The 14,147-nt window shown below is 37.5% G+C and overlaps 1 protein-coding gene across 1 annotated transcript in view; it reads left to right on the plus strand.

The window, feature by feature from the left end:
- Positions 1-12,888, plus strand: part of ATP8B4 (ATPase phospholipid transporting 8B4 (putative)) — a 113,798-nt gene extending 100,910 nt beyond the window's left edge. Inside the window, exons 24-28 of the mRNA XM_067556123.1 lie at positions 4,146-4,229; positions 4,890-5,135; positions 8,802-8,940; positions 10,745-10,875; positions 12,607-12,888. Of these exons, the coding sequence (XP_067412224.1) occupies positions 4,146-4,229; positions 4,890-5,135; positions 8,802-8,940; positions 10,745-10,875; positions 12,607-12,888 (882 nt within the window). The remainder of the gene's footprint in view (positions 1-4,145; positions 4,230-4,889; positions 5,136-8,801; positions 8,941-10,744; positions 10,876-12,606) is intronic.
- The last annotated feature ends 1,259 nt before the right edge of the window (positions 12,889-14,147 follow it).

The raw sequence follows: 14,147 nt of genomic DNA on the forward strand, positions 1-14,147 counted from the left end.
GGATGGTGGTGTTCTCATTTTGTTGGTGGATTGTAACTCGTATTTTACTTTCGATCTAATTTCAAGTGTGAGTGATTTGGTTCCTGTTTATGGGTTTGCAAACAGTCCCTGGAGTCCCGTGCAAGACCTATTCAGTGTAAAATTCTGCATGTCCTCTATTCTCAAATCTACTTATTATGGAAAAGGATGCAGTTAAAGCTATCTGGAAAACAAGAATTTTGTGAAAAATTTCTATGTTTTGACATTTGATTTCATTCTGTAACATAACAAAAAGGAGATCTTTCAAAAATTAAAAGGTGGAGGGGAGAGGGAGAGTGAGAATAGCCAATAACCCACAGGTAAGGATATACATCTGGGATGTGGAAGACCCAGGTTCAAGTTTGTGCTCTGACTAATTTGCCATGAGAAATGGAACCTGGATCTCCCACATCCCAAGTGAGTGTCCCATCTATGGGCGTGACTGTCTTTCTCTCTCTCAGCCAGAGGATTCTGTCTTGGACCCAAGAAACCTTCCTGACAAAGTTTCAATTATGATGAATTGACGTTTTCTGACCAAAAAAAAATTGTCAAAAAATTCCCAACTATCTCTGTATGAACAGGGATGGGCAAACTGCATCAGACAAAGCAAATGGCTCTTACCTTCTCCCTCAAACTCTGTGTGCTTCTGCAGATCTTGGTTTTGTCTGGAAACAGAAGTATAAATAAGGAAATACTAAGTTTTTAGGATATTTCTGGCTCAGCTGTAACCAGAGAGAAACAACAATTCTGTGGGATCAGACATTCTCATGGGATAGTATCCAGTCCAAATTCAAGGCAGCTGAGCTTTGTACAATATTCTGTGTCAGTTCCCAGACATTCTGGTATGACTGAACTAGGGCTCAAACATTGAGATATGTCCATAACAGTGATAGAGAAAGTTCTAGGTTTTGGGGAGCAAAAGTTGGGAATCTGAGTCACAGGTCCACCCAATTTCGGCTTGATCAATTTTTGCCTTTATTTATACAATTTCAGACAGAATTATTATGACTTATAATGTCTGGACATATATTTATGCCAGACAATAACAAATGTAATTGGTAAAGGGCCCAATTTACCACATTATAGAGCACAGGAAAATTCTCCAATATTTCCTGATGGTTGTCATCTCCCCTGATCTATTGATCTGGTCCTTGAGTCCCGTCCTTCTGTTTCTGGTCTGGTGTTTCTCCAATGTAGGCCTACGTTCATGTCTACATTTCTACATTACAGATTAAGTAATCTTTATCCAATTGGCTTTTAACACATCAACCCTTTGAGTTTTAGGTTACCCACATATTATGCATGTGCAAGCTTCAATTACCCAACTTCTGTATTTTTTCTGCTTCCTTTGCAGTTTTGGTGTCATAGTATTTTTTGTGTCACCTTGCCCTAGGTCTTCCCAGTAAAAAAGGCTTCTTGTTGTTTTCACCCCAAAACTTCTAGCACAGCATTGTCTTTTCAGCAATATCATCATTTTAAGTAGATTAGCAATTTTATGCAAAAGAAGAATTGGCAAAACCGCACTTATGCTAGCAAGGTCTTGGCCTAAGTGTTATCTCAGCTGTACTCATTCACTGTCCATAATTGCAAATCATTAAAAATATAGCTATCAAAGCTCTTAATCTAACCATTAGCATTTCTTCATTTTATATTTCAATGTTATATGTCAGTGTGTTACCCTCCTCTACCCTTTAATCTGTTAGAAGGGGGAAGTTATGGAAAACATGATAATTCTCTGTCAATATTTCTTATCTTCTGTAAACATGGGTTTTTCATACAAAATCTAGTTTTGTTTGTGAATCATGGGGAAAAAAAGTCATTAGAAAGTGTCCTATGAATGCATTTTTTAGGGCTGTTTCAATTTTAGGACCTTGATATTTAGCTGATTTTCATGGTCTCCCGACAGTCTGGTTGAGCCCTTCATAAACTAACATGCAGAACCCAGTATATCTCATGATTACGACTGGGTTCTCCTACTGCTACATCCCCACAACACACACATCCCTAGCACTGCCTTCTGCCTGCAACTGAAGTTGTAATAAACTTTCTTCCCACTCACATTCATTTTAATCTCTCTGTTGCCTCTAGTAACCCCAGTACATGTACCTGAAACTAGAAAGAGAGCCAGAGATCAACAGTCCAAGCACAGTGCAGGGCCTGAGTTCTCCATTTCTAAAATGGGGATAATAGTACTTCCCTACTGAATAGGGATTGAGTAGTATCCTTTTAAATAGTTTGAAAGCTCTCTAATGGACTTTTCTGTCTCTATTGCAGAAACCACCCCACAGAGCAGCAGTTTATATATGTAGCCAGACCTTATATGTTTCTATATTAGAGAATATGGTTAGTTGAAACCCAGCCATGTCTGTTTGGTTTCCTCATATTCTTAATGTCATGTAAAGAGCAAAGATACAACACTACCTCACAGGGATATTGGAAAAAAAAAGTACAGCAAAAACTGAAGTGCTTAGATATCATGGTAATGGAGGCCATGTAAGTATCTAAAATGCATACATCTTAATCTCTGCCCCAGCCTGCTAGAGTCAGACAAGACTATCAGGAATGGCGCCCTGGTTCATGAGATGGGTGTGTACTTTTAGGGCCTGATCAAGCTACCACAGAAGTCACTAGAAAGTGTATCATAGACCTCAGTGGGAATTGAATCAGGCTCCCCGTGTGGGGCTCCAGTATCCACATAGGGTGCATAAGATTAGGGCTACTGTTCTGTGCTGTGCTTTTGCAACCTTTTACACTTTTGTGTACACATAAGTGGACTCTTGGATATCAGTGAAGACACGGATTTTTAAGTGCTCGTCTCAGAACATTTGTTGGGGCCTTATTTAGGAAAGTTATGAATCAAAACAGTTGCAACTACTGGCATTGTTTGCTTGAGAAATGAGACTATCTGATGACAATATGCCATTGTCAACACTACAGGGATTTAAGGGAAAGCTTTCTTAAAAGAATATGGAAACAATTATCCTGTCCATGAATATTTTATAAAAAACAACAACTTTGTATTATGCCAAACAATATATACAAGTCACAGTTGAAAATATGAAAATAGCATGTGACTGTTAGTCTAGTCTCAAGGATTATAATAACCTCAAAGGTTTTGATTACCTGTGACATAGTTATGGAAAGCCCTTAGCAGATACAGTGGGTGGTTAAAATTACAGAAAGAAGCACTATATATTCAAGTATGTTCAATTCCTTCTGCATTTCTCCCATGTATTTCTGGTAATTGTACAAATAAAGAACAGATGGAGCAGGGCACCTCTTATGTATTCTATACTGTGTTTTCTGCAAGACAGACTTCTCATAATGAAAATAGTTTTATAACTTTCATATAAAGGAAACGAAAAAGTAGTATAAATGACGTGCGACTTTAAAACAAGAGTGCTTAGAAGAAGGCCCTCATCACTACATGGATTTGCACGTTTATTTGTATAAGCTTAACAATGGGGACTTGTGCTTTCAAGCTGTTGGGAAGGATCGGGCATAAATCCAAATGGATCCTTGTAGAAGATCTTCAAGCTTCTACCTTTATTTCAGACTTGGCCATTTTTCCTGGGCTGGAACCAGACATTGTTCCTGCTTGATGAGCTAAGATGTACCCAGCCTGCTCAAAGGTTACAAGAGAAGTTCACTTGAATGTGGGATGGCCAAATCCCTTCCCCATACCACAAGCCTGAACCCTGTCAAACAGCCAAGTGTGCTTGCAAATGTGTAGTAAAGAATATGAGATTGTCTGGGATGTTGACACTGCTGTTCAATAATTCTCCCTTTGTGTCATTGTGCCATTTCCAGACTGGGGTATAAACTCACCCCTTTTTCTGGGGTAGAGAAATAATACATTAACCAAGCAGTTTATTAAATAAATATTGTACATTTGCCAGCTACCCCATTTTTCATAACTAAGTATGATATGAAATACTATTTGATAACTCCTTGCATAGAAAGCAGATCACTAAACTATTAGATATTCATTATTTTACCTATTTTCAAAATTCAGTTATCCTGTCCATGACGAGTGAGTGTAAAGCCTCCTGTTGTGAGTGCCAAATAATATTAGTAAAAAGTTTTGAAAATGACACTTCACTTTATTAACTGCATCTTCTTTTCAGACTGTTTATGACCAGTGGTTTATTACCCTCTTCAACATTGTCTATACTTCGCTGCCTGTACTAGCGATGGGTTTGTTTGACCAGGTACAATTTTATTTTATTTATAGCATGTCTTAAATGTCTAAAATGGAAGCAGTAAATGGTGTTGATAACATCGTTAACAAGTCAGTTTTAAATACAAATACTGTATAATTAAATCCCCCTTATTTATCTGCCCCTCAGGCTATTCTAATTTATGCTGGAAGCCAGCCCCCAAATGGCCCCAGCATCAGGCAGTAGACCTTTAAGAAACTGACTGTGGGCTCATGAGTCTTTGACTAGTTCTGTACAAGCCTTAGCCTTAGAGAAGCAATAGATTGTCCACCTGCTAAGGATTACTGGAGTGCACCATGTTCTGTCTGTGACCCTTCCCTGCCCCTGCTGTTTTCCTATACCAAGGCCAGGGGAGTGGGAACATAGCATAGAAGCCAACTGTGCTGGATGCATGTTTATTGGAGACCCCTCCACGTCATGGCAGATATGGTCATATTCCATGTCCTTTGCAGTGTTAATGGGATAGAGCAGGAAAGAAAACCTTCTCTCCTAGCTCTAAGCTCACTTCAGTTCTGAGAATACACTCTAGTAAAGGAAATTCCTCCTTCCCTTTATTAAAGGCACAGACATTTTCATCACTCTGTGGCATACAAACATTAATAATTTCTGACACTATTAAAGTAACATGTTATCCAAATGGATTTGTTACAGGATGTGAATGAGCAGAATAGCATGGATTATGCAAAACTCTACGAACCTGGGCAACTAAATCTACTATTCAATAAACGCAAATTTTTCATCTGCATAGCACATGGAATCTATACCTCTTTTGCCCTTTTCTTCATCCCTTATGGAGCATTTTATAACACAGCTGGTGAAAATGGAAAACACATTGCTGACTACCAGTCTTTTGCTGTCACAGTTGCAACATCTTTAGTGATCGTAGTCAGTGTTCAGGTAATAATGAAGATTTGTGTTTGGTTTTGATTTTTTTCAGTATTTTTTCGCATTTTTAAACACAGAAATTTCTGCTAAAAGTGACACCTACACTTGTGGTTGGAGGCGATTGAGACAATTTCTAAAATTCACATACAAATATGCAATGTCCTAAACTAGGATGTCCCTCCTCTTAGAAACAGCTTCACCAGTATGATACATTTTTTTGAGTATAGGTTAAAGAGCAGAGTAATCAAAGATTTATCTGAGATTACTGATCCCATTGAGGTCTTAAACAATTTGAGGGAGTCTGGATGGTAATAAATGTATTTGTCACAGCCGGTTACCCCATGATAGTTTTCCATTAGGTAAAACCATTCCCTTTGTGAGTTATTTTAATGCTGACTGCAAAGAATTGTAATGGGCAAATCCCAAACTTGACTTGGTGGTGAAAGTTAAAGATTTCCCCTGAAATTAAGAAAGAGAACCTGCCTCACTATGTCTTGTCTTACTTGTCTGGCATGAAGATATTGACCTCCAGGAAAGGCTGCTGAAGGTCTCCCAGGAGAACAGGAGCCTGATGAGAGCAATTAAGAAAGAAAAGAGAGCAGAGATTAGAGTGGTGGCTTTGGGGACAGTTGACCTTTTGATAGGAAGTAGCCACATTGGCCAAACTAGATTGACCTGCCAGGAAGGAGGGAATAATTTAGATTCTGGAACTGAGTATTTACTAGATTGCTCCCTTTCTGTCAGTCTTTGGGTCCTTGCCCAGGGGGCCCAGGGAAGCATTTAGTTAAATACCTACTCAGAGTGCTGTATTGTGTTTTTCTTTAGATATGGAGTCACCTTGTGGGACTGAACAGCTGCTCACACTGACATAACAAGCTGGCAATATATTATTTGTAGTTGATAGCTATAATTTTCACAAATTACTCAAGAATTCAGAATGTGCTTTTGATAAGGAATCTTGTAATGAATTCATGTAGTGGTTACATGATTAAGCACTGCAATGCTGGTGAACCATAAATCAAGATAAGGTCAGAATTCAGTTTAAGTACCAAGTTCATTAAAGAAAGCAAGAAGCTTCACAGAGTTCATATTTATTGGATAATGTAATGGAAAGAGGATTTCAAAATGATCTGCACTGCAGAGCAGAATTGCATTTATATAGTATAGTACCTTCCTTCTTAGGATCTCAAAGCAATGTATTGACTTGAGACTGACAATACAGCTGTGGTACTAACCACATTTTACAAAGAGGGAATCTGGGATTTGTGATTTGCACAAAGCCACCCAAAGAAGTGTGTAGCAGAGCCTGCCATACCACCAGGTCTCTCACTTCCTATTTCTTTGAATTAATCACAAAGTCATTCTTTCTGCCTTTTCATGATTTGTTCCTAAACATCATAAAGCCTTCAGAAAAGAGCTTCCACATTTTAGGCCTGATTCTAATTTCACTGATGCTGGCATAGATTACTATATGTATTGTAAAATCAGCCATTGTGTAGGTGGAATAGAGGGGTTGTTATACTTTTTTTATATTAGAGTTCTATAGAGTTCAGTGAGTTTTGGTGCGCAGGAGTTCATGTCAAGTATTTTTTCAGTACTGATTCATGTGGTTTACATCCCCTGAGTTTTGTGTTGAATTTGTAATACCATTGAACCCAGATCACATAGGAAATTGGAACAAAAATGATAAAGTTTGCATGGTTTCAGCACAGACTCTTGAATTGTTCCAGATTGCTGTGAAAGAGTGAAGAACCTCCACAAACTTTTGTTGACTCTAGGATAATTCTCATTTAAGATGAAACTGCAATCCAGATGGGTTTTACACCGTTTTGGTGTTTCATAATGAGAGTTTTACTCACTTCTGTTTGACTCTACATATGCATACAAGGAACGAATGTAAGAAACTGCTGATGCTGAAGGAACTGATTTGTTCCTTCTCTGCCAATTATTCTGAATGCAGTGTTGTTGTATTTGGATTGGTCCCAAGATATTAGGCTTTGTCTACACTACAGCCTATGTCAGTGTAATTTAGGTCACTCAGGGTGTTAATAAACCACCTGAGCATCATGAGTTACATTCAAATAAGCACTTGTGTGCATGGTGCTATGTCGGCGGGAGAAGCTCTGCTGTTGGCAGAAGAGGTTTTTTTATGCTGACAGGAGAGCTCTCTCCCGTCAGCATACAGTGTCTTCACCAGATGCGCTGCAGCAGCACAGCTGCATAGGTACATTTGCAGCACTGTAGGTGTAGACCTGGTCTTAGAGAGACAATATGGGTTAGGTAATATCTTTATTGGACCAACTTCTGTTGGTGAGAGAGACAAGCTTTTGAGCTTACACAGAGCTCTTCTTTAGGTCTGGGAAATGTACTCAGAGTCTCACAGCTAAATACAAGGTGGAACAGATTGTTTATTTAAACAGTTGACACATATTTCAAGGGACTATTCAAGACCTATTAATAACTCTCCAGTCATGATGGAGAGAGTTTAGTGCATTGCAGATGGTTGTAAAAAGCCATAAATCCAGTGTCTCTGTTGAATCCATGACTTTTAGTGTCAAGCAAAATTATGAATTTAAGCTCCCAGTCTTGTCTTCTGAAGGTATTGTGCAATTCCCTTGAGGATGAGGACTGAGTAGTCAGATACAGAGTGATCATTTTGGGAAAAGGGTTCACCCACAGGTCAGAGGGTGGTTTTGTCTTTTATCATTTTTTCTGTGAGAGTTCATTCAAGAGTGTAGTGATTGTCTCATTTCACTCTGACACAGTTGTTATTTGGGCATTTAGTGCACTTAGCTGTAACACTCTGTGTATGTCTACACTGCAATTAAAAACGTGCAGCTGGCCCATGCCATGTTTAATTGCAGTGAAATATTTGGGCTCAGGCTGCAGCCCGAGCTCTGGGACCTTCCCACCTCTCAGGGTCTTAGAGCCTCAATCAAACATCCTCTTAGCTTGAGCCCTGTGAGCCTGAGTCAACTGGCATAGGCCAGCTGTGGGTTTTTAACTGCAGTGTAGAATGTCCTTGGAGTACATTTCCCACACCTGAAGAAGAGCTCTGTATAAGCTTGAAAGCTTGTTTCTCTCACCAGCAGAAGTTAGTCCAAGAAAAGATTTTACCTCTACTTTGAAGTAATTATTCTCCCTACACAATAACATGCAAAACAGAGTCCTGAAGTGAGCCACATGGTGGCATCTAGTTTGTTATTTGTCTGTTGGTTCCTAAATTTACTTTTTATGGTATGGAAGATACAAAACTTGCACCCCGACTTTAATATACCAGAAAACTTGCACCCTGACTTGAATGTGCACAATCTGAGACATATGTATTAATCTGCCCATTTAAAAAGTGTTTTTAAATACAATTCATCTGAAAGTTAAATTAAATTCCTAAGAACTGTGTGTGCATGAGGGAGGAGATAGAATATGTTTGTTTCAGTTTTGGTGCATGTTTCAATTAAATTTTTTATTACAAATTAAAAGAGAAAGAGAGAGAATACGTGATGGGAAAAACTAAAAAGTATCAAACAGATCCAGACCAATGTATTAAAATAAATTTAAAAAACTCCATAATCCTCTTCTGTTTAGATACATAACACTTCACTCAATAAAATATGTAGAATATTTTCTAAACCCTTAAAAATTCTTGGTATAAAACGTTTCATCTCATTTTATTTGCAGATAGTCTTGGATACCAGTTATTGGACTGCCATCAATCGTTTTTTCATCATGGGTAGTATAGCTGTGTATTTTGCTATTTTATTTGCAATGCACAGTTATGGGATTTTTGATATATTCCCAAGCCACTTTCCTTATGTAGGTGAGTCTTTTATGTGGTATGGAATAATACAGCAATATTTATGTGACTTGCCACAATCCGTATAGCGTGAGATCTTGTAAGTGCATAGAAGAATGACAGATGTGGGAGGGAAACTTTACATAATTTAATTGATATTGCTTAAGTAATGTTAATGCTTTTCAAGTTTACAAAAGCACTCCAGCTGTGTTGAGAGGCCTTGACAACAATAAACAGAATGAGTAAATTAGTGAAGAGAAATTTACATTTTAGATTTCTAGCCTCTTACTAAAGCTCAGTGCACTAGTCAGAACCCCCACTATCCCAGGGATCCACAAAACTCCTGTGCACAATGGGATCCGAACAAATTTGCTGAGAGGATGTACTTTGTGCTGCGGCTGTGCTGAAGGCCACTCCAGTAATTACTGAGCCCCAGCAGGACTTCACTGAAGTCAAATGATGACTGGGTTCTTTCAAAAGTATTTTTGATAGCCAAATGCAAGCTACACGAAGTGGAACTTCTTTTTTTTTAACAACTCCTAAAGGCTCAAAGCATCAAGGAACTTCCAAAGCTATTTGATGATTTGAGATGAGTTTGTTTATGCCAATAAGGACAGCTGGAGCCAGATGGAATTTGGTAGTGTGATATGGTTTGAATCATCCAGGAAAATCCTCCAGAACAGGAATACCTTTCACTAGCCAAACCTGAGAAAAATCTTCATAAACAAATTCCATTCCTACATTGCTTACACTTTGTGTATTTCCAGTCAGACTTTGAACATTGCTAGCCTGAAAGTGTGTCTGCCAGATCCCAAAAGAATATAAACCTTTTTTAATGGTGCAGATAGAGTCATGCTCCCTTATACGCTTGGAAATCTTGATAATCAGATTGATGGTTAAATGACATAGAACGTTTTTGATGGCACAAATGGATCAATCATTTTAGTCCATGGGATACCATTAGCAAACCCAGCAGTACAAACTTGGCAGATTTGCTAAATGGTCAACTGGAAATCTAGTCACTCTTGGGCCAAATAATGCCACTGTGATTGGTCTGTAGTGTAGGTTGGACCATTTTGATGTTACAGTCCATACTTCATGCTAAACAGAAAATTGCTATTCAATGCAGAGCACCTGAGTGTAATTTGGGAGGGAAAAATAGAGTAGTATTAAATAAATGAAAATAATTAACTAGATGGGTTGCAAATGTGTATATTTTTTAATGAAAGTGTGGGTTAAATGAGTATTGGATGGCTCAGGTAACAAGCAACTGGATATGGATCCTTTGTTGTCTAGGACAGCGCTGGTAATGTGGCATTAGAAGTTTTAAGCTGATTGATATCATTTGATGGTGCTTCAGAATAAAAGCCTAATACAGAGCAGATATTTTGAATATAACCCTCTCATATGTGAAAGAATAAGGTGGTCAGAGTATTGTCCAAAAATCTGAAATTGTCACCTGGCCATTTGAGCAGAAACCAAACTATCTGACAGTTCAAAAATAGATGAGCAATCTGATATGAAGGGAAAAAAATAGCAGTGCCAGCACCATCTTCCCATGCTGCTCTTGTGTTCATCAGTTCAGCCACTAACTTAATCCACCTTTGGAGTCCATGTTGCATTTTTGGATTATGTCAAATTTTAGATGCTGTCAAAGAATTTTCTAATTTCAGTAGTAAGCATTTGTATGTCTAGAAAAATTCAAGTATTTTTGTAACATAAACATGTTAACCTTAAGAAAAGATAATGTAATGTGTCTCACAACTGCAAATTATTAACAGCAGCCTTGTACTCCTAACAAATATGTTTCATTTTCTTGCGTTAATAGGAAATGCCCGTAATTCCCTCAGCCAGATAAGTGTTTGGCTTGTCATTCTCTTGACTACTGTGGTTTCGGTCATGCCTGTAATAACATTTCGATTTTTGAAGGAAGATTTAAATCCAACACTAACGGATCAGGTATGACTTAATCCTACAATGTAAGAATTTTTCCTTATCATTTCATCCCCGATATAGAGGAAACTAAAATTTTTCCAAACTGACAGAATTTTTAGTTCTTACATAAACTACTGTGGGAAAATATACCATTATTCCTCTCAAAGCATCACCATCAATTCTATGGATTGGCATGTTGAATCTTTGCTTATGTGCAGGAAGTTAAAAATAATACTTAATTCATTATAGATTTTTGGGTCAGAATTTTTTTTTTACTTTTTATTTATAAATTTAAAAGAAGTTACAATACACGAGCAATGTTGTGCCCGTGTTTTTTAAGCAAATTACTGATAGCATAATATGTCCCAAGGTCTTACATTCTTAAGAGAGAATAATAAGTGATGTTACATCTCAACAGTTGATATTTTTAATAGTTTGTAGTGTGGCCCAAATGTTGCTTACCTTGCACATGTGAATAATGCCATTGTCTTTAGAGGGACAGTTCACATAAATTGCTGGTTAAAATTTATTGGGATAGAAATCCAGGTAACTCTAATCCATGCCAAACCTGTATCAACAAATAGATTGTTTTGTGCCATTCTTTCACTATTCACAAAAATACATGAAAAAAATAAATGTTTTAATTATATTCCATCTATATGGTAATTTATCAAGCAATATAATAATCCCCATTGTGTTCTAAGAGCCATTCAAATTATTGGGTATAAACTTAGTGTAACAGAATGTCAGGTGAGGTCACAGTTCTATCACACAGCATATACTAGAAGTTTATTTTCAAATTTTAAAAGGATTATTTTTGGGGGAGGGGAAAGCAGTTGACAAAATGATCCAAATGTTGTCTTAAATTCTCTGATTTCAGTGACATCATTGTGGCGAATTAGCTTTAGGCCCCCTGCTTTTAACAGCACTTACGTAGCACTTCACATCTTCAAAGTTCTGTTATGAACATTAACTAAAAACTCCTCACAACAGATGTTTGATGTAGCTAAATATTATTATTCCTATTTTACAGATTTGGAAAAAGAGACAGAGAGATTAAGTGACTTGTCCCAGGCCACACAGTCAGTGGCAGATCTAGGATTAGAACTCTTGGCTTCTAGGGGCGAGATCTTCGCCCCCATTCAGACCTCTGTACATCGCTGGCCCGGAAGGGCATAAATGGGCCCTAGAAGCCCTGGTTCAGCTGTGGAAGTATTCCCAGTACAAGCACTGGGGAAGACAGCCAGAAGGCTGTTTTCCAAGGACCTCTTCAGAAACCCTGGCATAGGAGGCAGGGCTGCAGCACTGCAGAGATTCCAGGCCGTGCTACAGCCCATGGGGCAGCCCATGGAAGCTTTCATAACTCAAACAGGCCCCAGAGCTGTTGTAGTTATGCCAGAAGCCCCAGGACTGGGAGTGTATAAAGGTGGTTTAAAGCCATTTTAGTCCCATCTCCTTGGACTGCAAGTTCTGTGCTGTTCCTCTAGAGTCATATCACAGAATCTTCCCCATGAACTTTGTTCAACCCAGCACAACACGGTTCCTCTCTAACATTCCACTGATGCTTCAGCACATGTTTTTACTTCGAATCTACTAGAAATTCTTTCACCTATGTTGTTGTTTTTGTTTTTGTTTTTCAATTTTGTTTGTTTTTTCATTATAAAGGGCATACCAATATTACTGAGATCTAAAAATTAGCCAGAGTTTACAACACCAAAATAATTTTACATATAAATGGAAACTTTTTTCTCTAAGGTTCGGAAGTTGCAGAGGGTTAGAAGGAAGCAGAAGCCATTACAGAGCCACATGCATCGGGTGTATAGAACAAGCTCAAGAAGATCTGCATATGCTTTTTCTCATCAAGAGGGCTTTGGGGAACTTATAACATCTGGAAAGAATATGCGAGTCAATAATTCACATCAAACATCAGGGTTAGCAAGGACCATGCATAATAGCACCAGTTGGACTGAGAATTTACGTAAGAAAACAGCAGAGACAGTAAACAGCTTCAATAGTGACAGAACAGTTAAAGTTTGAGTCAAAGAAGAAAACAAAAGTTTATTTATAAAAAATGTGGCCATATCTTTGCACTGTTTGCCACTTTGAAAACATGAAGCTTGGAATTTCTACATGTGCTGAGTACTACAGTGGAAGTGTCTAACCCATCATATTTTACACCATGTTCAAGAATGTTGTCAACACACACAATATTTTCAAAGGGATCTTCTGTTTTATTTATTGTTTCTTTTTTCTGAAAAGCATTTACCATAGCAAAACAATGTGTGTAGCTGCTTCAAGAGGTTGGAATATCCATGAGAATATCTGTAAGAAATTTCCCTCTAAGTTAAGGGAAAATGCAGTATTCAAATATTAGAATTAGTTATATATTCCAAGATAATTATTTCGTACTATTACAGTCAGGGGCATTTAAAAAAAATGTTAGAACAAAACCATGGTAAAAAGTCATTAAACTCTTTTTAACTGACTTGTACTTATTTTAACAATTTAAAATCTTTGAAGTTTCAAAGTCAAATGATTTCAGGGTGTATATTTTTAAATATTTGAAATTCAGTTTTTAAATAGTTTGTAAATTGAAACCAAACAAAATACTGTGTAATATATACAATATCTGTTCATATGTGCAGAGTGTTTCTGTTGTTTGCATTCACTTCTATTTTATTTGTTCTTTAGTAATTAAGTGCCTTATTTGAAATTACAGCATTTCCTTTTCAGGTTGATGAAGTTTATTACTACTGAAATACAATGGATCTGATTCTCTTCTGTGCTGTGCTGTAAATCAGAAATGACTTTAAAGAATTCAATAGAATAACAAAAGTATAATTGGGAAGAGAAACAGATCCAATTTTTTTAAATTGTCTTTAGCACCTTGGAAGGTGTTACGCTGACTGTTGAAAAGAGAAATGCCTGCAAGGAAGGGGCTTTATCAGATTCTGTGTGGAATCTAGGAAATCTGGTTTACAATTCTCTGTTTTAGAGATCTCACAAAACCCTGTACTTTTCAAGGTAAGTTGCTGTAAAAATACAGCAGAGATCTAGGTTCATTTTAAAAAGGATCCATATGCCCTTATATTACTTTGCACCTTATATACCTTAGGAGGAAAACTGGGATTTGGTGGACTGTAAGAATTTTATACTGTAGATGTTGAGACCATATATTATCAGAATTGTAAAAATTCCAGTTCTGGATTTTGAACACCCAATTTTTTTGGTGGTGTATCCAGGTTTTTGGTGGGCTCAATCCATGATATGCATGTCTCACTAGCTAGTTTCCAGTC

This window comes from Emydura macquarii, unplaced genomic scaffold, assembly GCF_026122565.2.
Source record: "Emydura macquarii macquarii isolate MOO-44397 ecotype Brisbane River unplaced genomic scaffold, CSIRO-AGI_Emac_v2 contig_1644, whole genome shotgun sequence".
Classification (NCBI taxonomy): Eukaryota; Metazoa; Chordata; order Testudines; family Chelidae; genus Emydura; species Emydura macquarii.